General features: G+C 36.6%; 1 protein-coding gene across 3 annotated transcripts in view; it reads right to left on the reverse strand.

The window, feature by feature from the left end:
* Positions 1-27270, reverse strand: part of SUGCT (succinyl-CoA:glutarate-CoA transferase) — a 316450-nt gene that overhangs the window by 39577 nt on the left and 249603 nt on the right. For all 3 annotated transcript variants that reach the window (XM_041466798.1, XM_041466797.1, XM_041466795.1), the window contains one exon: positions 13794-13857. In XM_041466798.1, coding sequence (XP_041322732.1) covers positions 13794-13857 — 64 coding nt within the window. The remainder of the gene's footprint in view (positions 1-13793; positions 13858-27270) is intronic.

Here is a 27270-nt window from a genome sequence, read left to right on the forward strand (position 1 = left end):
CTCAGCGTGCATCAGCTGCAGCCTTCAGATCATTGGCAAAAAGATTGAACAAAACTGACCCTAGAACTGACCCCTGAGGAACACCACTGGTAGCTGGTCACCCGAGAGATGTTGCCCTGCTCATTGTAACCCTTTGAACCCTGCCATTCAGCCTGTCTTTCACCAAGTGCACACATGTTAGTGTTAGTTTACACAGTAAAGGAGAAACACTCAAGGGATAACACACCTTCATGTAAAATTACTTAATTCCTTCTAATCCAAATGGATTGTCATGGTTTGGCGATGGCACAATGTCAGTGCCCCCATGAAAATATACTTTCTCTAGTGGCTGCTGTGAGATGTGATCAGGAACAGAGCAAAGCAGGCTCCAACTTAGGAATAAAGGAAAAAAACCTCTATTAACTACAATATCTAAAAAGGAACAGACACAGAACTAAGAATGAAAACCCTCCAAATACATTCCTCCTCCTCCCCCCATTTTCCTCCACAGCATGAAATAACACCTTAGATTTCCACCCAGTCACCATCTCTCAGATAATCAACTTTCAGTCCATCACCACCCCTTAGATAATCGACTCTCAAGTCCATCAGGGAGAGAGAAGTCTCCCCTTGCACCATAGGCTTTCCCCCAGAAACACAGTTGAAACCTCCTGTGTTTCCATGTCACTCGTGGCACCGCCCGGAGAATATCTGCCCTTGTGCCTTCTTCCCTCCATGTCCAGTGCTCTCACCACTGCACATGGACCAGGACTGCTTTTAGGGTTCCCCTTTTAAGGATGCTTTGCCCAGTTCCAAAAAAGCAGCAGTCTCTCAACTTCAGGACACCAGTCCCCCCCAAATTTACCCCCTGGGGCCGAGGGGCCTCGTGAACAGAGATCTTCCTCTCCACAGAAGACAGAGGGCATTCCACACCCTCCTCGGCCGTCTGTTCATGCCACTGCTTCACCGCACTCTATTGGCTCCAAGGCATTGCCTTCCCCTAAATGCAGTCTGTGTCACAGGAAAAACATGGGTCTGTCCATGGCTATACAAGAAAAGAGTCCAGCCCAAGGCCACTCCATCATCTCCTCCCACCTAGGATTCTTCCCACCTCTTCGGACATCTCTCACTTGCACCAACTTTCCTCACACTTGCCCATTTCCTCCTGCTTCATCACTCTCTCCACATTAAGATTCAGGAGGATCAGTATTTGTAAGGTTTCCATTCAAGAAAGGGGTTAAAATCTTCACCTCTGTCTGCCCAGAACTCCCACGAAGGCTGGTTCTCGGTGTCACATCCCCCACCTCTCCTTCCGGCAGGCCATGCCGCCACTCCATGGTATCGAATTTCAAGGCAGCACAGGCACTGGCTCTCTATCTCTCTCTCTCTCTCTCTATCTCCTGGGGGGCAGGCGGGGGAGGCCCGATGCTTCTCAGGGCTCCTCCACCCTTCCATCTTGCAAAGCCTTCACCCCCTCCTCTGCCCAAGGCTCCGGCCTACCTCACCCGGCCGCATGGCTTCCCCTCCCCCAGCCAGCCCTAGCCGGGCAGGGGAGCTCTGACCTCCTTCATGGACCAGGACCAAGAGAGTTCCCGTGGGACTTCTCGGCTCTTTTAGCCCACTGTGTTCTCAGAGGAGGTCCGTACCTTCAGTGGCCAAACCAGGTGCCAATATTCAAATCCAAGCACTGATTGGTTTGACCACAACCTCCCAAAAAACTCACTTCCTTCTCACCCTAGGACAACAGTGTAAATGGCACACTGAGAATATTCTGTTGTGCGGGATCTCCTTTAGTATACAATATACCGAGAGTGTATGTGTTCACGCTGTAGATATCTGGGACAAATTAAATCACTGAAACAATATGCCAAAGACAATAGTGTGGATGTGGAGGCAGTAAACTCTAATACACAGTATTAGAAAAATATGGAAAAACCCCATAAATTTAAACTTGTCTATTTTTTTTACACAAACAAAATAAATTTCAGCATCATATAGATAACATAACCACAATGCAAAATATGTACGGTTTAAATCCATCTTTTAAGCCTTTGAAACAGAAGTACAAAGGAAAGAAAAACTAATTGGCTAAATGTTCTCTCTTTTTTTGCCAATAGATGCAACAGCATTAGAAAAGATTATTTATGTCATATCCTGTATGGTGAGTGGTTATATGAGAGTGTAACCTGGTGCATACTTTAGTAATCTGTGTTTTTTCCTATTATATAGCTCTCTTCACATAGATGTGCATTCATTTGATCACCTGGGGTTTTATTGTAAGCTGAATGTTACCAGAGGAAGAAGACCACTTGTGAATTAATTTTATATTCATTGTATCTTAAAATTCAGGAAAAAATTGTTTTCTCGACCAGCATGTCTCATTATTTCACAGTTTCAGTATTTAGAAAAGACTGGAAATACGAGACCTGTGGAAGAAACCAATCTATAAAGAAAAGTCCTAAGTCTTTCAAAGGCTGAGTTGTACACCAATGACATCTGCACCCAGAAATAACTCTGGAATTAAATACAATCACATTCCTGCCTGAATTGGCGTCTTTGGGTAGGTATGCTTAGTTAACTAGCTAAAAGCTGCAAGGAAGTAGAAATCAGATATTACCCCAGTATGATGAGCAAACCAAAACACAGTCCTTCCTATCCAAAGTGGGGTTCACATGTCCTGGTTACTAGGAACAGGACTTCTTTCTTTTTACAAGATAGGAAATGGTAACAGTTACATTATTCAAATATAAAACTAAATCTTGAACTACTAAAAACTCTTCTGCTAAAGACATTAAGCACCAGAAGACAGAAATTTCCTAAATTCTGACTGAGCTTTTCATCTTATATCTTGGCTTTTTAAAGAGTCTCTACAAATGGATCCTTTTAATGTTCCTGCATAATTATCAGTCACTATATTACAAAGTGTACCATGGATTGGAATCTTTCATTTTGTTTTGCATATATTAGTTTCCCTATTTTACAGTACATTTCAGTTGATTACTTAGAGTAAATTTAGAAAAATTATATGATAAAGCTCCAAATAGAGTCTTCAAAAAAGTGCAGAGCACTTTTACTGAGGATGTGTCTTACTGCGAATAAGACTGCATTTGTTTAAGTCATTCATCCTGAGTTTAAAAATTATCCACAATTTACTAAGGCATTTAACATCAGCAATGTATTTACAACAAATCATCAGAGCAGGTAAGTTCCCTGAATGTACCCAATATTTGAAATCTGGTTTATAAATAAATAATTATTTTTTGCCTGGCTTTCAAATTATTTTTTCTTGGATATCAAAGGTAAGTAAAATTACCCATAAATACTGTTCAAGGTGAGCAGGTAATGATACCAAGGATTAATTTTGTTTTCAATTACAATAATTTTCTTTATACAAGCTTTTGTTTAAAAACATGTTTATATACTAAACAAAAAATATTCAATTTTTTAAATTTTCTGAATCACCTCTTTTAAATTATATGCACTGTAATGACCTAGTTCTTCTCTCTCTACAGTTTAACACCAAACAACCTCCTTGGGTTATCAAGTGTAGAAGAGTTTATAATATATTCACATGTGATATACAAGTGTAATAGATAATTATGTTATTGAAATATATTATTATTATATTTCATTGTAACTGGTACCCACTACAAGATTATATTCAAAGAGTAAGATAAGACTTTAGACTTACAGCTTCTAAATTCAATAAATAAAACATTTTGATTCATATCTGTGTACACTTGGGGCAATGAATACCAATAAATGAAAATACATGAAAATGAGAAGTATACGCTGTGCCTCAATATATAGCACCTGAGTGAAAACTTCCTACATTAAAAAAAAAAAACCCAAACAAAAAAAACCAAAAAAACCTAAAAACAAAACAAACACCCCCCCCCAAAAAAAAAAAAAAAAAACAACAACAAAACAAATACAAAAATATACAAGTAAAAATGTAAATGCAAATTCACAGAAATGGTAACATTGCCTCATGGATATTGTTGTGGGAGAGGCTGCTTTGAAGGGTAAGCTTTCTAGCAGTGAGAATCTGAAAGTCATATTAAAGTAGTAAGCAAGGTATTGCTTTCTTCTTGAAGTCAACCGGAAGGATGATTGCAAGGTATCACCACACCAACATTTTGAAAAGCTTAAAGTCTGTCAGAATAGTAACTCTTAGAATGTAAATGGCTTAAGTGGAAGACACCAAGGGTTTTCTTTTATATTCTGAGCTACTCCCCCAGTTTATTGTTTTCCTCCAGTAGGTTTCTCTACATTGTCATTCTTACTTAAGTGCTTGAAGGGTGTGTTAAAGTGGTCTATTGCATTCTAACATTGCTATGCAGCCATGTCAAAACTACAATTTACCCATGTATTCTCCGAACACTTTTAGAGGCAGTAAAAGCTAGAGCATGGTTCCTGAATCTACAAGGAGCAAAAGAACAGGTCAGCATTTCTGATGGTTTTTTCCTCAGGAAATCCAAGAAAAAATGGGGAGTAGAAAAGTAAGCTATTAAACGCTATGTTCAGTTTTGAGATAAAACAACTAAATTGTTTGTATACTAAATTATACAGTGTGGACATTGGTTTGTGAGTAGTGAGGAAGTCAGAAAGTAAAACTTTCCTTTCAGGAGCTACAACTCAAATCCTTATTCCAGCCCTTTAAGAAGGTTCCAAAGGTAAATACTACCAAGACAATGATCTGTGGCACTTTTTAAAAATTTTCTGTCCCCCTAGGTATGAGCAAATATGAAAACTAATATGTTTCAAATTATAGGAGAGTTTTCATCATAGATTCACTCATATAGGGATCTATCTCATAATCAAAGCAATGTAGCTTAATTTTTTAGCACTAATCTTGTGATTTCTTTAGAATACTATTAAATTGCTATGAGCCTATATAAGCTTGCATGTCTGTGTCTGGGCTTGAAATGGCAGATGTGTGCATGAAGTTATGTGTTGTATAAATTGGATGATGGGAATTGGGTATCAGTGCATCATCAGCCTTAAAATTTTGTTTGCCCCACATGTTTATAAATTACACTGCCTGTTTTCACAAATGGGCCTCATTTTCTGTTCCTTGTGAAGTTTCTAAAAACAGCTGGCAAATAATATTATAAAGCTTGTTCTAATCTGCAAACTTCTGCTTCATCTCTGCATCTAGTTGAAAACCAATGAGGAACAACCCACTTACACACAAACATTTTGGTTTTTATTATGCTGCCAAAGGTACAATCTCTAAATTAAATAACTTTAATTCAAATACATTTTATATTATCACATTACATTTTAAAATTCATTAAGTTATCAATTCCATTTGATAGATCATTTATTTGCTTTTCATATGGGTAATTTGCTTTTATTTTCTCTGTTCAGTCTAGTTTCAGAGAGCCAGAACAGGGATTCTGTGTTGTCTTAGTGAATTCTGTTCTGTACCTTAAGAGTCTCTGTGTCAGTGAGATTTTTCTAATCAGGTCTTGACTCAATGCCTAGCGTTTCAACAGACCCTGGATTAAACTAGCTCACATCTATTCTGTCTTGGTTTAAATCTTTTGCACACTATGTTAGGATGGACAAGCTATTTTTATTTGCCTAAAAAAAAGTTTATGTTAGCAAAAAAAATGTGAACATTTGAATCAAATTTGGTGACCAATAGGAGATAGATAAAAGTCCAGTAAAAAAAATAAAAGGAATGTCTAGTCATAAAACATTTGGAAAAATTCTTGGGTATTTCTTTCTCTCCCAGAATCACAAAAGAGTTCCAGAATAGTTAGCAAAATGGCAGAGGGCAAAAGAGGTGGCAGCAATGCTTTATTTTTGATACCCCAAATTATTAAGGCATCATATAGAATACTCAAGACTCAGGTCAAAATCACCATTTTAGTTTTTGATTTTGATGTAATATGGCATTAATTTCCGGGCTGCACTTTACTAGCAAGAGTGGTAAGTATAAGGAAGAGGAACAAAAATAATTTCAAGTTCACATTCACTAAAAGGACTTAAATATTCCCTACTTCAGGAATTATAGATAAATTAACTAATGTATAACAGGTACACCCTATCTACTGAAGGTTGGCTCTTAATTAACTGAACAACTAAGCTAACTGGTTAAGCCTTATTTTGCCCGTATTTCTATCCAATGATTCTTTTCATAAACTACAAGAAAAAATAGCATCAAATGTCACAAAATATGACTATTATAATTTGGAAAAAATAATAGTTAATTGTGAGCTCTATTATCTCAATCTTTTGCATGAAGAAGGGAGAAACATAATTTCATGGGCTAAGAGACTTGCCCAGAGTCAGTCAGGAAGTTTGCAATGCCCTCTATACAACTGCAGTTTTTCCTGTATATATACAGTACACAGACTGCAATAAAAAAGACAGTTACAAAACTGTAACTGCACTGTACTTACACAAAGGAACTGAAAAGATCTGGGTAATTTACCCCATGTAGTTTGTCAAAAAGTTATCTAGATAAAATTTTGATCGTGTAAGTACTTTAATGGTACAAAAAGTATTTAAACCTCATGAAAGACACAAAAAAATGTAATTTAGGTACTAAACTTAAGATATAGGGGTTTTAACCATTAAAGTAATCAGGCTTTTAAAGACAGATACAGATACTTGCCAAATTTTCCATCTCTTGAGGACTTCTTAAAACGACAAACTGTAGTCAAACATACATGAAAGAGTTAAATTGATGACATTCTATGGTCAATGTGATAAAATGGCAAAGCACATGACCTAATGGCCAGTGCTAACCACAAAATTGTTCAGTCTAGATTCACAGAAAACAGGGTAAGTCCAATCACTCTTATTGTTGATGGGAAGGCAGGGCTTGGGTTAAGATGATATGAAGGAAACACAAATGAAGATTAGTCTACTCAGCATCCTAGGGATTAAGTGAAATTTTCTAGATGTTTAAAACATATTCTTACATTTAATGAAACCAACCCTTTTTTAACTGATGGTAGATTCCTTTTGTTATCCAATAATTATTAAAGATCATAAAGATATATGAAAAATTTATGGGTGTTGAAGTAATTTGGCTGTTTTACAACACACCCGAGGCATGCAGACATATCTTTGTAATCACACACCCTGAACTGTGTGAGCACCTGGCTGTGCTTGTTACAGAGTGAGGGTTAAGAAACTACTTTCTAAGTTATTGTTATTTATAAAGAAAGAAGTGGGAAACATATTCAAACAAATTTAAAAACCACATAATTTTAGACAAAGTTGAATTTTAGGACAAAGACATTGGTGGAAAACTCATTAATTTATTTGGCTATTCAGTCAATACTTCACCTTTCACCCCCTCCCTCCCCCCACCATATGACAGCAATGAGTTACTCTTGAGTTAACACTCCATCAGAATTATGTCCAGTTTAAAGAAAATCCTAGTATGGCTTAGGACACATGAGGAAAATGTAAAGAAAATATTTTCCGGTAACTAGAAGTATAATTACACATCACATCAACATTTAATACCTCAACCACAGCTTTACTTGACTTACTATGTACAAAGCAGAAAAATGTCCCCACTTGTACCCTGAAAAATTTTTATTTTTCCTCCCTATATAGCAGTGCCAGATCTGGAAAAAAATACACAATAAAAGAAAACCAACTTTGATTGCCAGATCCTAAAGACTGACAAAGAAACCTAGGGTCTGATAAGAGAAGAATCTGGCTCAGAGGCCTTGAACAGCAGTTCTGGAGAGCCATTGCTGGAGTGACACAGTCAGTACTGGTCCCAGTCAGTACTGCTACTCAGCTACTCTGAGACTGATGGGAAAGCCTCCCACTATTTCTTAATTCCCTCCAACAACTAAAGTCTTAGAACTACATAAGAAATATTTGCTTTTTCTTCCTAAAAAGAATTTTAAAAGTATTAACTGTAGCACTAAGACCATTCCTAAAGGTATAAGTTTTAAAATATATGGTAGAGAAATACTGTGGAAGCATATGACAGAGGAGCAAAAATATTAAAAGGTTTGTTACTAATGTTTTACTGTAAAATTATTCTTAAAAGATTCCAAATTAAAGCATCATTCATTAAAAAGATGCAGTAGCCTTTCTACATAATCCTGAGGCCAATAACATATTCCTTGTCATTCCCACCATCTCCTTTCTGCTTTTGCAATCAATATGAATATACTGTTTATATATTTATTAAATTTTTTAAAGTATTTTGAGGATAGCTAGCTGAGCTGTCATACATAGTTTGTGTAAGTTCCTGTAATGGTCATTGACTCCTCAAAATTGAAATCAGCTCTGTGAATGTAAAAGACATAAATAGCCAGTCCCGATGACTAAAAAAGACAAATGAGGTCATGGTAATGCTGGTGAAGCTGTTTGTCTCCAATGTACCATAAAAAGTGAAGCGAAATTAAAATTTTTCAATCAACATTGCTTATGCACATGCATGCACACACACAGACAGGCACACACCTATGAAAAAACACCTGATGAGAAACAGACAGGATCAGAATTTCAAGTAAAGGATGTTGAAAAAATTGTTGAGATTTTTTATGTTGTTGTTTTTGTTATATTGAAGGATCTCCTAGCTGCAGGAAATAATGGATTGGAGTACAGACTTCCTTAATTTCCTGCAAACTTCCTCCATGTGGAAGTTACTTTTCTCTGCTTTATAGACCTACTGAAGCTTCCTCTTCTACACTTACAGTAAATGGTCAAAAAAAATAGCGTGTATCACTAGCAGCCATATTTTCTCCCTGTATTGAAATGCTCTGATCAAATACATAGACACCCCACTGTATCCTTTACTATAACTAGTTTTCCACATACATGAAGAAAATAGGTATAAATACATACATAACAAATAGAAATAAATATTTAAAATAACAAACTGAGTTTTCCCAAGAAATTCCTTCTCTGAGGAATCAAAGTAGTTTTCAATTATTAACCAAGATCCAAAAAACTGCAAACAATTAGTTTGGCAAGACACAGAGTGATTTGTCCAAGATTAAGGAAGAAATCTGTGGCAAAATAGGGAAGTCCTATTAGATTTCTTGCCTCTTTGTCTTATTCTTTAAAAAAAATTCTTCTAAGAGATTGATAGCAATTAGTCTCCATGGAACCATGACACCATTTAATGAATCACACACAACAGGAAAAGCCTACCTCTGAAAAAATTCTTTCCTGCTTCAGTAGTATATTTGTAATGCACAGTGACAGGAGAAGATCAGTAAAAGGGACATTTCTCCTGAGCGGGTTGATTAATTAACATAAGTTGCCTGAATTCAGTCCAAGAAATCTATGTCAAGGAGGAATCCTGCACTGTTTTTCCTAACTGAGCTTGGAATAGTCCCCCAAAAACTTTATCTCAAGAGCACAAAAGGAAATTATGAAGATAGGTATGAAATTTGCCTTTCTGAGCAATAAAGTAATCTTTGATGCACATCATGGGCCAGAGGAGAGGCATTGTGTTTATCAACTCAGGAAATAGGGATGAGAAGAACATACAACATAAACATTATCAAAACTAAGAATATTTGTTTTGTCTGGAAGGGGTGATTTACACAACTTCAACAGTTATATTGCTTCCTGTTTGATCACAGATGATTTGGAAGACTAGGCTTATATCCAAATCCCCAGTTTGCTAAGGCTTAGAAGGGGTCAGAAATGAAATTTAGTTCACAAAGGTTCCTGCTAGTTAATAAATTCTAAAAAGGTTAGTTTGTTAGGGACAGCTGAATACATAGTGGTTTTCTCATTAAAATAATAATATTACAAACACTGTTTTGACTTTAAAAAAACAACCAGCAGCCTTTAAAAGTCAACATTAGAGACTAGATAATGAAGAAGCTGGGAGTATTATTATTAAACCATATAAGGGGACTGTAATTGAAAAGGTTTGGGAAAGACTGTATTGCATCCATTAGTTTTTTTCTATGTAATCAGAAATGGGTCGGGAGCACCCATTGCACACATTGTGCTCCATATTGGCACTCAGAATACTCAGTGGCTTCCAGAAATCCACATACTTCCACTCTGTAAAATCCAGTACTCATTGGCAAAGTAGTTCAAGACTAACCCAGATGCTAAAATTTCTCAACATTTTGTCCCTTCACTTACCTGTAGTGTCTCTGTGCCAACCAGTATCATCTGCAATCTGGCACTGCATAAAACATTTTTTTTTTGTCCCTGAGAGTACTTTCTGTGCTCTACATTTCTCATTTGAATAAAGTGTGTCATTTTTCCTTCAGTTCTCTGTGGAAAGGGCTAAGCATAATAGAGCTGAGAAAGAGATACTAATGTTAATCACAGAATAAGGACACAATCCGAGCTGGAAAGGACTTCAGGATGACTCCACTCTTACTTGGATCAGGTCAGAGTCATGTCCTAGCTCAGATCAGGCTGGCCCTGGCTTTACCTAGATGTTCCTTGAAAATGTCTAACAACAGAGTATGCAGACCTCTCTGGGCAGCCTGCTCCACTGCCTGGCTGTTGTCATGATAAAAAAGATTTTCATTATATACAGGCTGAATCTCTCTTGTCCATGATCCTCCCACCATGTGCTGCTATGAAGAACCCAGCTCCTCACATGGATAATCTTCCTGTAGGTACTGAAGGGCTTCTGACAGGTGCCCCTGAGGCTGCCTTTTCCCCTTTCCAGCTGAGGTGCTCCAGCTCCTGATCATCTTTGGAGCACTGCCTTGAACTAAAGATGATTAAGTTACCTTCAGGTACATAAACAGAAAAGATTCATCAGTTCAGACCTATAATCAGATGAACCAGTTCTGGTAAGAATGAGTCAAGCAGGGGTCTCTCACAGTGTTGCACATTCTACATAACAAGTATATACAGTGTATATAACATTCTATATGGCAAGTGTATAACATGAATGTACGGAATTATATAGGTGAAACATTATCCTAATGAAACCACTAACTACCACAGAATCACATTATTCCTCAGAATGTTCTCACAATCTTTTATAGAGTCACTCTTAGATACAATGAATTCTCTTTTTCACATTTGTTCTTTAATCAGAGATACCTTGATACCAGTAACAGCAATGTGATCTATTTGTGGATAGACATTTTTCATGAATACTTGAAACAAGATGCAAGGTCTCTTTTTTTCCTACTATAAAGATACATTTTGAAAATAAAAATTACTAGAAAAATGTTCTTTGTAGCACAACTTCTCCCACCACCCTAAAATGCACTTATCAGCATACAGTATCACAAAAACAGCAAGGGAGAAAAGTGAGGAAAAAAGCAAATTCAATAACCATATCAAAAGATATTTAAGCAAAGGAGGAGTATTAATTACCAAGTCCAACATTAAAAATGTAGCCAACACTAATGTCAATGGAAAATCAATTTCAAGCTGCAAGATCTCCAAAGGAGGATTCATACACAGATTTGAATTGACTCTCACCTGGAGACATGCCTGGAGAAGGACTACTGCAAATCAATATGCTAGACACAGAGGCCACCTGTGATACTTGGAGCTGAAATCTGCCAGCATGGCCCACTTAATTAGTGCCTGTCACGACACTCACAACTTTATTTGGCAGCAAAAGTCAGACCTCTGTCAAGAGCCTCAAGTGTGATGTCCAATTCAATTATTACAGGACACATTAAAATCTGGCTTATATGGTTAAGAAATAACAGCAACCTATTTTTATTTTGGGATTAGAATCTCCCCACTGCCTTAAAAGAAAAACATTTTCAGCCTATCCAGTTTCAACATTCACATTAATAACCTAATTTTCCTTAATAAGACAGAAACTGAGAGCTTAGTGAACTTGTTCTCTACCAAATACAAGATATTAAAATATAACCACATTTTAAAAAAAAAAAAAACCAAAAAAAACCAAAACCTTCCATTTCCTAACTGTCATTGAGAAGAAATTATCTACTGTAGGTTTTCTTTGCACACTCTTCCCTGTACTCTTCAAATACATCATTAAGTAGGACAAATCCAGGGAACTTCTATTACCTATGATCAACAGTAGCCAAATTCACTTTAGTTTTGGGACAGTGTAATGCACTGTCTTTCCAGTGATATCAATAGGTCCATTCTGCTCACACTGAATAAGTGTTCTTCCCCCTTTCCTCCCCTGTGTATCCCCTCCTTATCCTCCCATGCCAGGAAAGGAAGGAATTCTACTTTTCCTGCTCAAATATCCAATAATCATTTCAGCCATCTGTTTCAATACAAAAAAACTCTTCATAGAAGTCCATCTAAATGGCAAACCATTAGAGAATAAGATGATTTATTTTAGTTTAGTGCAGTGTCACTAGTTTAATAAAATAAAAAAATTACTAAGGATTTGGGAAGTACTATGGCTTACCTATGTAAAAACTCACTCTTGCCAATACATTCTATCGCTGCTGACAGACATTAGAACATTCCTTTCATCTCTTTCCTCTTCTTGCAGTTTAAGCTATCCCCTTAAGGAGTATTTGCTTTCTCTAAGATCAATTATAAATTGTATGCAACATGAAAACCTTACACACTTCCTCTACCATCTGTAAGGCTTTTATTTCTACTTCTTAAAAAAGAATTAACTCAAAAACCTTTTATTTGTCTTTTCATTTTGGGTAAATAAACCAGGATTACTTTTCTGTAAGAAAATTCTTTAAAAAAGGATTGCTATTTCCAGATACATGCATCTAAATTAGATAAGCATTTTTCAATGCAGTCAACCAAACATTCAAATATAGTGAGACCAAATGTGGAATGCAAACTGTGATAAAGAGCAAATATGGAGCATACACATCCACACACACAAACACCCCCTCTATTCATGAAGAAAACATGATCTAATACAGGTTTGTTTTCTTTCAAATAATTTTTTCTGCATCCCAGTGTGATTCCAGGATGTGAAAATTAAGATAAATTTTATGGGTCAAATTCTTATTAACATTACATATTCTTAAGTCAACTGAAACTGATGATGACTGGATGCAGTGTCAGAGGGTGGAAGTGGCACAGAAAATCACCATGTAAGGAGAAGTTCTTAAAAAACTAGACATGACATAGTGCTTTGAATGAAGGAGGAGACAATTCTCAATGTGACCTGGGAGAAATAAAAGCAGAGAGAAGCAGAAAATTTGACACAATAGCTAACAGGTTATCAGATAAGGATCAATTTTCAAAACCAAGCCAACTGCAAGATGTTCATAATGGTTGTGGTTGACTCTAACTCCATTACATAACTAAGTCTAATGGAAGCAAACCTACATCATTTCCTGGTCCATTTAGAGCTGTAAAGGGGAGAGACTAGTTTATTACATTTGTATATACTTCTGTATTTTTGGAAGTACAAAATAGCTATTTAAGACTTCATTATAGCAGAGCTTCATTAAGTCTTCAGTAAAAATTTCCCTCCTCTTTTGTCCTCTTTTTTTTGTTTTATTTTTTTTTTTGTTTGTTTTTTGTTTTTTTTTTTTTCTTTTAAACAGAAATGTCCCTAAAAGAAGCCTGGGTAACCTGCAAAATCAAACTAAATCAAAAACAGATTCATGTATTCATGTAGATTATTTAACTGTAACATTTCTCGCAGTGGGAGTTCGCAAATATTATCAAATTGATATTCATGTTATGACAACTGACTGATGAAAACCAGAAGCTATTCTGACACACGTTTTAACCCATTTTTCTGCTACTGGAATGACTATTCCATCAATGGAATGACTATCCGATAAATGTCAGCCTGGTTAAACTTTTATTCATTTGAGTGAAATGTGAAGATGCGTCATGTCCTCAGCTGAGTTCCAGAACCACTCAGGATGTCATGCAGCATTTAATTCAGCAAAAAGGATTAAACATCTAACCTGGAACAGCTATCTTCCCAGCTGTTGGATGATTCATTTCCATCACAAGTTCATTGTGCAGTACCTAGGAAAACAAAACAAAACAAAACATGTATGTGATATAAAATACAATCAGTTCCTAAACTCAAGAGGAAAAAAAGAGATAAACATTATCATGTTCTTTCACAGACTCTCTGAAAATACAAGGAGCTACAATACAAGTAGTCTACTTAATGTGAAAGAAAAAAGCTTTGATGTTTGACACTATTTTTATTCATGCAGCTAAATAAATGCTTCACTAAGACTGCACATGTCTAACATATCTTTAAGCTCTTAGAGTCATCATCAAACATAAGAAACTGAGCTGCAAGCATGTTACACTTTCAACCACCAACAGACAGCTGGTACCAACACAGCATGACTATTAAAACCTTCACACCCTTTCGTATTAAGCTTCAATATGTACTAAAGGCCTATACATAAACTTTGTTATCTTGTTTGGTTTTTGCACTGTTAGTTTTGAGCTTGTGATGGATCATACTGTGAAATGCTGTCTTAATAGCTTTTACAAACATTTTGGAAAGACTAAATAATTTTGATGTTTTTTCTGTTCTTTTGAGTGGGTGTGCCATGCTTCAGGCTCTGTGTATATCTATATGGGATGATTATTCATCACAATTTTCAGATCTTTGTTATTAACTTCAGCCAGAAAACAATGTGTGATACCAAAATTGTCAAGTAACAAGAGAAAAAGATATTTATAATAGCAAACTCACTGCTCTTGTTTCTATAGTTCTGCACCAAAAGCCACTAAACAATATTTATAATTTCTTTACTTATTATTCTTCCATCCATGTAATACTGTTACATTAATAATATAATCAGAATTATTTAAAAAAAAAGGTGCCCACTAGGCAATTACTTTCATATCCAATGTAACAAGTCTAGAATGTCTTGCCAAATGTATCAGCTATAGAAAATGAAACATGGGAAAAGCCTTTTAAGTTATCATCTACCTATTCACCTCATACCATGAACAACATAGCAACCTTGACTATTAATGACAAGTCTTGGTCTAATAAATCTTTAAAATTTCAAGTTAAGATGATACTATATGAATACACAGGAAAATCACAGTTCATTGGAATGTTCCTGTTCTCGACTGCTGCTTTCTTCTAGGCCAGTGTCCTACAGACTGTCTCCTTCACAATTCTACATAAGAATTTTCATACGTAGTCTGCACCTTGTTCTGCATTTTTATTACTATAAATTTTTCTCCTGATACATAATCTAAGTGTCTGTCTATTAAACATCTTTATTCTTGTCTTTTCCCAAAATGAACACAGAAAACCAATCACTATCATCTTTACAACATTATTTTATGTACTGGAAGATTGTAATCACATCCCTCCTCAGTCTGTTCTTTTCTAGACTATACAAAACTAATTCCTTTAACCATTCTTTCCAGGTCAAATTTTGTGAACCCTTTATCTGTGTAGAATAGCGTGCTTAAAAAATTCCCATTCCTGAACAGGTGGTGTCAAAAGGTCAGGTCAGCTTTCTCTTAGCTTGTAGGATGAACCTACTTAGTTGACATTTAGAAATCCAGGTATTTCCAATAATAGATGCTGGTGGAACAGTGTCTCTTAACTGGTCTAATTGCTTGGCGGTATATTAAATCATTAGTTCTATTTATTTTTCAGAAGGTTAAAGGCAGTTTTGGCAGACATTCAAGTGAGACATTCAGAATTATTTTTCCAAATGACAGAATTAGAAAATATAATTGCTTTTTTAAATTTATATTTAGAATATTTCCAGTAATGCCCTTAATCAAACCATATTGAAAGTTTGGCCTCCTTTCTCCATAACTTATTTACATGATCTTGCTTTATGCATTTAATTGATTATTTGGGACCTGAATGCAAGAAAACACACTAATTTGAACTTGAAATCCACAGCACACTGAGGTGAAAAAGCAGTTCTTTATATGGCAAGCTAAAGCATGTACCTAAAAGTGGCTCCAGTTGTTTAAAGAAAAGCATACAAATCGTCTGGCAGCTACTCAGGGCTCCACAAAATTCATGTTTTTCTCTGTTCTGAGTCTCTAAATTCTTCTTCTCATAAGACAGATCTAATTTCTTTTAAAATACTCTTTTTGTTAAACTCCAGATCCCTTTTCTTCATAGAATGAACTACAAAAACCCTGAAGTGTCTTTGAGGATCACCACTACTCCTTTTAAAAGAATTGCTTAAGATGCAGTCAAGCTTCTTTATTATTTTCATTATTAGTACAGTGTTGAATTTCCCTCTCAGATACATTTTTTACTCAAAAACACTGAAATTTCTATTAATCTTATTTTCTACAGTAATTAGGCCTATATTGATATACGAGGTTCCAACTTTTCTTTTGAAGAAAGCAATCACCAATAAATGACTGGTCAAGAACTATGGATGTTTTTCCCTACACCAGCAACACTGTTTAAAATAACTGTGTAATTTCTCATTCCATGCATTGAACTATCAGGACTCTCAAAAACAAACTGAAAAAAAAAAGTCACCAACTTCTCATGTGCATTCTTAAAAAACATGAAGGATTACTGCATTCTAGCCTTGGGAGAATGTAACGTTCACATCCTTTACCATCAAGGACAAGGAAAACCAGAGGAAAAGGTAAGAGACACAACTCAATGGCTTTCTCCTCCATTGTCTTGTATAGCTGAAATATTTCTGATGTGGTAGAGCCCTCTACTGTGTCTGTATTCACCTGAACTCATAATAAGAAACTGATGAACCAAAAGAATCATGTAAAAGATGAAGGCAATCAATAGATCAATTTAATTTTTTTTTCCATATGGGTTATTTTGCAGGGTAGAAATACTATATGGTCTATTACCACATGAGAATTTCTGAATAAAATAATGTTTGGGTGGCATTTTACAGTGAGATCACTGTAAAGAAATCAGAAGCACAGTCTTCAGTCTTTCAGCGAAAACCATTTAATGTGTACCAGGAAGAGTGTGGCCAGCAGCACTAGGGAAATTATTCTTCCCCTGTACTCAGCATGGTGAGGCTGCACCTTGAGTTCTGCATCCAGTTCTGGGTCCCTCAGTTTAGGAAGGACATTGAGGTACTGGAATGAAAAGGGAGACAAGGCTGATAAAGGATCTGGAGCATAAGCCCTGTGAAGAGCAGCTGAGAAAGCTGGGGTTGTCAGTCCTAGAGATAAGACCTATAACTACCTGAAAAGAGGATGAAGTCAGGTAAGGGTTGGCCTCTTCTCCCAAGCAGCCAGTGACAGGAGAAGAGGGCAGTCTCAAGCTGCTCCAGGGGACATTTAGGCTGGACATTAGGATGCAGTTCTTCAAAGAAAGGATGATCAGATACTGACATAAACTGCCCAGGGAGGCGGTAGAGCCACTGCCCCTGGAGGTGTTTAAGGAAAGACTGACTCTGATATAGTTGACATTATGGTCTTCGGACTTATGATCTCAGAGGTCTTTTTCAACCTAATTCATTGATTCTGTGACACCATTTTATTTTATTCCAAATATAGACATCACTTCAACTCTGATGATGCATGTAACTAAACACCCATGACAACACGGTTTCTCTTAAAACTGCCAGCAAAGTTTCAAGCCTACCTAAGTTAAGCTTGTAAATCCCTATCAAAGGAGATACTGGAATCAGAAACATATCAAACCTTGTAGCTCCACCTCCCTCCTTCCCTGATTAAAATTTTAGAAGTTCTATTTAATGTGGAGCTATGCACTCAAAATATGCGTTTGTACAGGTACTACTCCTTCACAGATTCATCTAGAGTTTAGTGAAAAGGATTTTAAGGGCCACAAAGGAAATTATGTAATCAACTTCTCCATATTTCTGTAGCCACAAGATAGCTGGCTGTTGGTAAATGAAATTACCACTCGTGCCTCCAAACCACAAAAAAGTAATAATAGTTTTCTCTGTACATGCTGAACATAGACCAATGGCCATAATCACCCCCTGAAAAAGTAACAGCACATGTTGTGAAGAAAATGCCATATTGGAATTGCATCCCACATACTGAAAGTACCCCTTTCCAAATAAAAATATGTCATTTGAAATTTGGAAAGGATATTAAATATATCCCTATCTGATGCCTGGCCCTGCTTGGTTGTGTATTCCTAGAATGTTGTTGCACAACAGAATGGTTTGCATGTCAGTATGTTTCCCCTCCACTTTTTTTCCAAAGCAGAAATCCCAATATACTCAAGTTCTGTTGCAAACTTTGTCCTTCATCACTAATAACTTCACTGTTCTTCTTTCCAAACACAGTTTCTAATATGCAAGGGTCAATTAGAGAAGGTATTAACTCTTTACTTTATATATCTAAGTTTTGTATTAATGAATCACATCTATCTCCACTTTACCTATCTCTCATATTTGAAGTTTTTTACCATTTCATGAGACTGAACATAATTTAAAGAAAAGTTTGCTTTCTTAACAAATTTTTGAATTAATAAAATCTGGCTTTGTTGTTTCTGATTGCCTGTTAATTTACCTCTTTTCTCCCTTTGTCTTATTCTGACACAGTAAACACTATGAGGATGTTATAGTCTCTAAGGTCCCTAGCACCATGTCTGTGATGCTCTATGAATACACACAGGAAAATCACAGTTTATTGGAATGTCCCTATTCTCTTTCTGCTTTCTTCTAGGCCAGTGTGTTACAGACTGTCTCCTTCACCAAACTTGTTGGGTTTTTTGTGCATGTGAGGTGACGGCTTTGAAAATGTTCTTATGTCACAGCTGTATAGCTATTGCTACTATAAGCTATAGGCAAAATTACTTTTTATTGACATCTCTCAGGATGGCATTTTGAGGCCTGATGCATACATCTTTATCCTGATCCATGTCACATTGCTCAAATACTTCATGCTTTTCTGCTGCATCTCTTGTTCTACTACAGAACACCTCGCCTAGAGTCCCTCTTGGTTATCAAAATTTAATTTTCTTACTTTTTTATCTTTTGTCTAATGAGTTTTTGCATCCTCTAACCTAACAGTGGTTCTACAAACTAGCTACTGGCTCTTTAATATTGAATTTAGGTTTTACAGTAGCCATGCCTTTAATCAAAAATGGTGCATTCTGATACAGCTTCTTACCTGCATTCTGCTATGTCACTTATGTCAAGAACTTCCATTTGCATATTCTAGAACTAACGGTTTCAAAAGCAATCACTGAGAGTGATGAGAAATTGCTTCCCTTACACTCTGTCCCAATGTGACCTTTGACCAGCTGAAGGCAGTTGAATTCACCCATCATTACTACTTCATTAGCTTAGAGGATTCTTTTATCTCCTCCAACATTTTGGACCCAATATCCATTTCCTGAGTAGAAGGCTCAACAGTATAACCCTAATGTAGCTTCCCCAGCTCTATGACCTAATGTGTCCATCCTGTTCAGTTTGTAGCAGGTATTACACTTTCCTATTGATTTTTGTCATTCCAATGTTCTTCAGTAATGGCTACTATATCCTTCCTCTTTGCCAAGAATTTCAAGTGACCTTTTTTATTCTTACTCAGCTCATGTTGGTATAGAGATATGTATAGGTTTTGTATACATTTGGGGAAGCAGAGAGTTGGCCAGATCATTTTGATTTAACTCTAAAATTTGACACTGTATTACCTTTCCAGAATTTCTCCTTTCCATTTTCCTGCACTTTTAATTCTTGTCCTGTACACTTTTTGTATGACTGACATCACTAACAGATGTTTTAAAATGGTGTGAGGCCTCATAGAGCAGCTTTTTCTCAACTCCTGCATGAGACCACACTCCTGAATTTTCTGCAATCTATTCTTACTATTGTTTAGACAAGTCCTTCCACTGAGGTTCTTCTCTGCAAAGCTCTGTGTAAGTATCCCAATGGAGATCTTATTTGTCATCCATTAACTGAAATATCAAAAATCTGAAATTATGAAACCTGCACATTAGACTAAAATTATACCTCAGTTCAGAAGGGAGCATAAAGTTGGTGAAATGGGATAAATTTCCAGGATTATTTTAATGGTTCATAATACTGGAACAGAATATACCCAACACAGTGACCTCTTCTCAGGCACCCTATGAAAGTCTGTACTTCACAGACTCACCTTCTTCTGCCCTGGAAGTCTATGCAGCAAACTGTTTCTGTGGCCAGTATGAACAGACAATTACCATTTTTAGTAATTCAGTTTCATAAATCATATTTCAAATTAATAATCAAAGTAAGATAAGATCCTGATATTGAGAATAGTTTTATATTAATGTTTTGTTCCCCTAGCACCTCCTCCTACAAAATTAAAAATTAAAAAGTCCTTAGTGCTAAATTAGCCACAGTATAAAGCACAAAAGATACATGAAACAATCCAAAAAGTGTTAAACAATGGAAACCTTATCTGACAGAGCAGAAACACCTTTGCCACTGTCTAATCATCAACACATACTTATTTTTGAGAAAAATTACTACATTTAATTTATACCTCACAGTCTAAATAAATATGAGACAGCTGCTAAATAAGTCTATATAAATCTCCTATGTTTTCATCAGATATATTGAAAAGTAATGAGAATAAAATAAGGTACTTTTATTCTAATAGCAGACCATATGACAGTAAAGAATCAGTTTTTTAACTCTTGCGGAGAAGGAAGCATTCCCAAGGGGTTTATTAGCATGTGATATGTTTAATATTTGTAACAAATTACAAGGAGATTAAGAGAATAAAGGTTTATAACTTGGGCCAAAATACACAGGCATGGATACAAGCCTGTATTTAATCACATAAATTCTCTGATTTTCAAGGCTGCAGACCTGACCCTGACTTCAAGGGGCTGTCTAGGTGCTTAAAAATCAGGTTCCTTCCCACAGATCATCAAGAATAGTTCCCTGACAACTTCTTGCACCATCAGTCTGGAGACGTGGCAGAGGAAACAATCTGTCCTTATTTGTAAAATATACATATATTTTTCAGATGTTCTGTTTCCCTGAGAACTGATGTGATTGTAAAACCATACTTTTGGTGTGTTTGAATTCATTTATTCTGTAAATTCACAGAAATATTTTAGCAGAGATGGTTGGCTGTACTGCTATTTGAATATAAGACCTGGCTCATGCTGGTAGGAAGATGGGGTGTGGCTATATTCAAAGCACTAGCTCTGCGATCAAAGAGTCTGTCTCCAGACGCAGCATAGCTTTCCTAACACTGATAACTCCACTCTGATCACCTGGTGCTACAGAAATAGATCAATTTTATTATTGCAGCAGTCTGAAATATTGACTGTTTTTTTCCTTGTTTCAATCAGAATTGCCAGTAATTTTCTGCTAGCAATGGCATTAAAAATTACTGGTTTTGATAATATTTTTTCTACTTTGGATTATTACAAATACTATATTCAGCCTTTAAATGTTATGCTTGTAGTTTCTTTTAAGAAAAAAGCATGGAAAAACCTAATTACAATTAATTTTTAAAGACGCAAGTGAATGTAAAAATTAAGAAGATTATCCCAGACTGTACATATATAATTTTGGTGTCCAGAATGTCACATGAAAGGCTTTATTTTATTTTATTTCTTTGTGATTTACCTCTTATATCAAACAGCAACAAAATAAGTTTCCAGATGTTTTCTTTTGTGGAAATTGACTTGTTAACAAAATGCAAGTGTATTTCCTAACTTATTACACTGATAATAAGCTAGGATTCCCACACTTTCAACCAATGTGTGCCATAAGTGGGGACTGGTGGGGTAAAAATACCAACAACCTTCCCACTGCCATTGTTTCCATAACAACTCTGTAGATGTTCGTTACATTCATCAGGGGCCATATACAGACCTGCCTATGGAGCTGAAGATTATGAAGAGAAAATTCTGATAGGGTTTTGGATAACTGAGATTTTTTCAGAAGTCACTTTTTGCCACGTGGTATTGAAATAAGTCACATGCAGATGCAACTCTGGATTGAAAAATGACTGAGATATTTGTCCACCACGTAAGGGAATTGTTATTTCAAAATATATAAACCTCAAAAATTCACAAATTTAATATCAGGCTAATAGTGAGCATAGGAACCATTAAACAACAGCATTGCAACATTATGCTAAAATATCATTTGATTTCTGATGGTCCTTGGGAGTCTCACTTGTTTTGCCAAATACAATGTACATAATCAATATATATTTTCTGACCTTGCACACCACACTGAGTTCCCAAGAGCCTTCTTTTAAGTACTCCATCCATCTTTCACCTGCCATGTAAGTGTTATGGTTTATTTATACATCATTGTTTCATTAGTGCTGGTCTGTCAGCTCAGAGTACTTAACTTTTCCCAGGACTGCAAAACTTGCTCATCCTCAGAGGAATGCCACTCAACAGTGGCACCTGCTTAGTATTGTAAAGGACATCCACATGAGACCATCTCCCTGCACACCCTGTCTACTGCAGGCAGAGATTTACCACACCTCTCATAAGTGGTTTATTCCTGCATAATCTTGCACTGACTTTCATAGCCCTTTAGAAAAGGAACTGTGACTGTGACTTAAAACACAGCATTTTAAATTAAGTCAAAGGAATTCTGTATAGCAACATGTGCAGACAACCCTGGTAAACTATGGATGCTGTTGAGTGTTGCTAGATGTCCTGGGCAGTCAAAGGAACTTTCATCAATAGAAACTCTGGCACATGGAGATTTTTCCTGATTTATACTCTGCCTCGTTAACATTAGCCTTTGTAACAAACCCACTTAAGATAGAGAACTCCTGACCATGCCTACACCACAGAACTGGGATTCAAGGATGCTAGGTGCAAGATGTATATGGAGAAGGCGAAGAGTAAGTACTGACTTTGTGTCAACATCTTCAGCTCCCTTCCAGCAGTTCAGTACTTAACTACTGCCATCTACTTTTCCATCATTAGTATTTAGTTATTAATTTTGTTACCCAACCATAAAATTTCTCTCCAAGATGCAGTAAAGCAAAAAGAAACTAAAACCAGGAAGGTATTTCAGGGCTATGAATGTTTGAAACAAAAGACGTGATTTCTTTCAGAAACAATCATCATTAAAAAATAAAGCATGGTTTTGAAAATACTAAATTTAACAGTTATTTCATCATGGATGTGCATTTGATGCTCTGTAAGAATTTAAAGTAAGAAGCAATGTGAAAACTACATATGCAACTGTGAGCAAAACTACAACACTAGTTTTTAAATATGATGCTTCCAATGAAGTTTGCTATAAAAGTTGCTAGAGAAGCTGAGAGACCAAGATGGGAATGGAAAAAGGAAAATACAAAGGACAGATTTTTCCAATTAAAATCTTACACAAATTTTCACAAACACAGACACCAAATAGCTCGCCAGAGTGTCTTAGGGATGAGTTTTTATCCCATACTCATTTTCGGTTTTGTTTTGCATTTGGGATGGTCACTGCCCACCCCCAATCCTGGCTCTGGGAGTTTTGTAATGGGCAAGAGCCAGCTTGAGAATTCCTGTGAAAACTGGGGGGCGGGGGTAAAGGGCAGTTGCTTCATTCCAGTGAGGTGAGGAGGTGAGTCCTCTCCACAGCCACACAATGGGATCTCTCTGATGAGAGATACTTGCTGCCATGTGGATTTTTGCCTGTTTTTTATGTTATTTTCCTTCGGCATTGTGACAGGAGCTTACTGGCTAGCTTCTCTGCTGCTTGGGAGACCAGAGCCAGTGCTGCTGTGCTGGGGCCTGTGAGCACCCCATTGCCCACCAGCGATCGCCCCCTCTGCACAGCCCGAGCCCGGGATCAGCCATCCCTGCTGAGCTACCCAGGGGAGCCAATCCCTGCTCAGCCCTGCTGTTCTCTGCTGCTGCTTCAGGGCTTCTTGCTACACTGAAACCCAACAAACCAGCCACCCTGCAGCTTCTGGCAGGGCCCTGAGTTTTCTGCCACACTTTGTTTGTCAAACCGGATGTGCCCGCCTCTGCCATTCCAGCTTGCTGCTCCCGAGGTTTCCTGCAGCAGCTCGTTCAAATTTTGCAGTATTTGGGTTTTATGCCAACCAGAGAACAAAGCAGCAAACAAAGAATGTGGATCAGAAGTCACAAAAATTGACTTACAATAAAGGGAAGATCACAGGAGGTGACTACTTCTGTGCTAAATAAGAGCCATACAACCAGTAAGGATGAATGGAATGGAATGGAATGGAATAGAATAGAATAGAATAGAATAGAATAGAATAGAATAGAATAGAATAGAATAGAATAGAATAGAATAGCTGGAAGAGACCTACAATGATCATCATGTCCCACTGCCTGAGCATTTCAGGGTTGATATCTCCAGAGTACAACAGGTTGATCCAAGTTAAAGCATGGTTTTAGGGGCCCTGTCCAAATGCCTTTTCAGCACTGATGTGGGCTGGCCATGGTCAGGGGTAGGCATCAACCACCTCTCCAGGAAGCCTATTCCAGGTTTTGGCCACCCTCTGGGCCATGAAATGTTTCTTCATATCAAGTCCAAATCTTCCCTATGGGATGCAACTTTGAGCCATTCTGCACGTCCTGGCAGTGAGAGACAGAGAAGAGCTCAGCACCTCCCTCTTCCCTTCCTCAGGAAGCTGTAGGGAGCAGTGAGGTCACCCCTCAACTTCCTCCTCTCCAAACCAGATAAACCCAGTGCCCTCAGCAGCTCCTCAGAGGACATCCCTAGCAGCATCAGTGCCCTTCTTTTGATGTATTAGAATCACATAAGAAATATTTAAATATTTTAAAATATTATTAAAATATTTAAGCAGTAGTAACAGTAATTGGAGATAAGGAACAAGCTAGGGAGAAGCACTGATATGTAAAACTACAACATTTAAATAGGAAAAACTGTTTTCATTTGCTGCTAAGATCTACCTGTCCTTTTTAGATGGACAGATATTTTAAGGCTAAAACTAAGTAAAAACATAGAAAATGTACTACATAAAACAACCTTGTCTTATCACAGCACAGAAGGATTTTTCAGTGCTGTGATCCACCTCTAGTATTTAGGTTCTGAGATCATGTAAAAGCCCAATATCATATCATTTCCCTTGAGGACCCAGTCATGTCAGAGACCTACTGTAAGTTCATTCCCATAAAACTTGTAGCATAATTTCTTCATAAAAACATATAAACTGGATTCCCTTAGACAGACTTTTCTTTTTTCTATGGAAAAAATAATCTGTATACCTGAAAACATTTTCTCATTCATTCAATACCACCATTTAGTTTAGATAAACAGAAGAAAAAAATTATTTCAACATGATCCTTTACTTTGATTGTATATATGAAAAAATATTATTTTGGAAAAACTAAAAGTTCTGGGCTTTTTTTTCATGTATTCCTTAGTCTCCTGAATACAGCTGCCAGTATTCAACAGAAAGCTGGTTTTTGAAAGATGGTTATTATTGACCTGACTCAGCCCATCCTCCAATTACAGAAACCCAGAAATTACCAAAACATAGTTGCCACATAAAACTAATTGACAGTTACTGATAAGGACTGCAATGGAATATGTAACCTGGTGAACTAGCAAAGACAGTCAAAGGAGTTCTCATTAAAAAAATGAACTTATATTGTGGGATTTCTTCTCTGCCATGCATATACAGGACAATTTTGGAAATGAACCATATGACTCGTATTCACTTCACTTACCATTAAACACTTGACTGAGGATTGCTAGATGGTAAACACATTTCCCTCATATAGGCAACAGAGAATCCAGAGGGTGATTATGGCTCTGATAATTGACTACAATTATCATAATTATGACATTACTCTGCTAATGATGGAGTGATCTTACAATTAGAATGTAACTACCTCAAAAATCTCACATAAATGCTTGGTTTAGTACTGAGATGTATCCAGGACTGTGTTCATCAATTCCTCATCCACAAAATTTGGAAAATAATATTTCCACAATTTTTCAGAATAAAAGGCACATGGGATACTGAAAGATACAGAAAGGATACTGTGTTGGGCTGGTTTCAGTTCACTGGACATTAGTCATCTGCCTTTTGATTTACAGCAGCAGAGGTGAGACAGGCTGCCAAAATGAATTTTCACTATATAATAAAATCCTCAGTGTTTTTGGGATTCACTGGTACTGCTTCCATGTATCCATTGACACAGATGTTCCTTATCAGTTGTCTCCTTTTTTTATATATAATAGAATATTCACAGGCTTAGAGTCAATACTCTGTGGGTTGAAGGAAAAAGCAGTAATGCATTCAGAAAATGTGCCCTGAATAAGTGGTAAGTGTCTAATGTGTTGAAGGGCAGTTCAGATGCGTGCACAATCCAGTTTTCCCTTTCAGCACTGAGAAATGCTCAATCTTCAGTGAAGCTCTACTTACGGGCAGTTGACAGTTGGGACCTGCCTGCATTCTCCCTTAATCCATCAACACATACTTGAAGCGAAAAGAGATACTCTATCTCCAGAAAAAATCTGGAGTTTTTCAAGTAGGCCTCATGGAGATACAGCTTACTTATTTGTCTTGCATAAACACATCACTCAAGAAGACACCAAAGAAAACAGAGCTATCATAAATCTGATGCTTGCTTTTTTGTTGGTGTTATTATTGCTCAGATATTTAATGTGATGAAGTCTTGGTGAACTTCATGAAGCTGAATCATGCTAAGCTAGGACCATTTTCTAATTTAAGGAACATTGTACCAACACAAAAAATAATTTAGAAATGTTCCATGTATGTAACTGACACTCAAATGTAGTTCAAGATATTTATCTTATATTTACCTTTTGTTTGATTACTAAATTGTAGGTGTTTAATTTTGATTGCAGTCTTTTAAGGAAAAAATTCATTTGGGTTAGAATCCAGCCTGCTTTCTCTGAGTTAGCTCCACAATGTGAACCGCACCATAGTAAATGGAGATTTGATTTATAGACCTAAAATGCTTAATTCCTACTGTAAGTGGGAATAATTTTACAAGAAGATATACGTTACTGGTGATCTTTACAAGGAACTGTGTAACATTACCTGTGGGTCTTTGCGGATTAGTTAGCAATGAAACAGATTCTGCTTCTACTGGTGCAAACAAGAGCGATGGCAAAACCCAAAACATGTTGGGAGACTGTTCAGTCAGGTTTTGCATTTTAACCTGTTAATGACAAATTAACAGGATGGACATTTATAGTTGTCTTTTGCAAAATTGGAGTATCAAATGCATTTTGTCCACTATCACTCATCTAGTTAGGTGTAAGTTCTAAGTGACAGGATAAAGGCATCCTTCAGGCATGTAGAATGTTTCTTTGTACTGCTATGCTAGTGATACTGAACCAATGTGATATTGTTATGGAAGCTAGCTGCCTGAATCTTTCTCCTGAAACTTTTCTGTTTGCAAAAGCTGTCAGAGTTTGAAACTCGTTTTAAGTTCAGAAACAACTGATATTTCAAATTTGAAATAAAATAGCAGGCTTTAAAATATTTAGTGCTCTAAAACCTATTTTATTTTTAAAATAAGTTTATAAATAA

This window comes from Pyrgilauda ruficollis, unplaced genomic scaffold (genome assembly GCF_017590135.1).
Source record: "Pyrgilauda ruficollis isolate IOZ18807 unplaced genomic scaffold, ASM1759013v1 scaffold2, whole genome shotgun sequence".
NCBI lineage: Eukaryota > Metazoa > Chordata > Aves > Passeriformes > Passeridae > Pyrgilauda > Pyrgilauda ruficollis.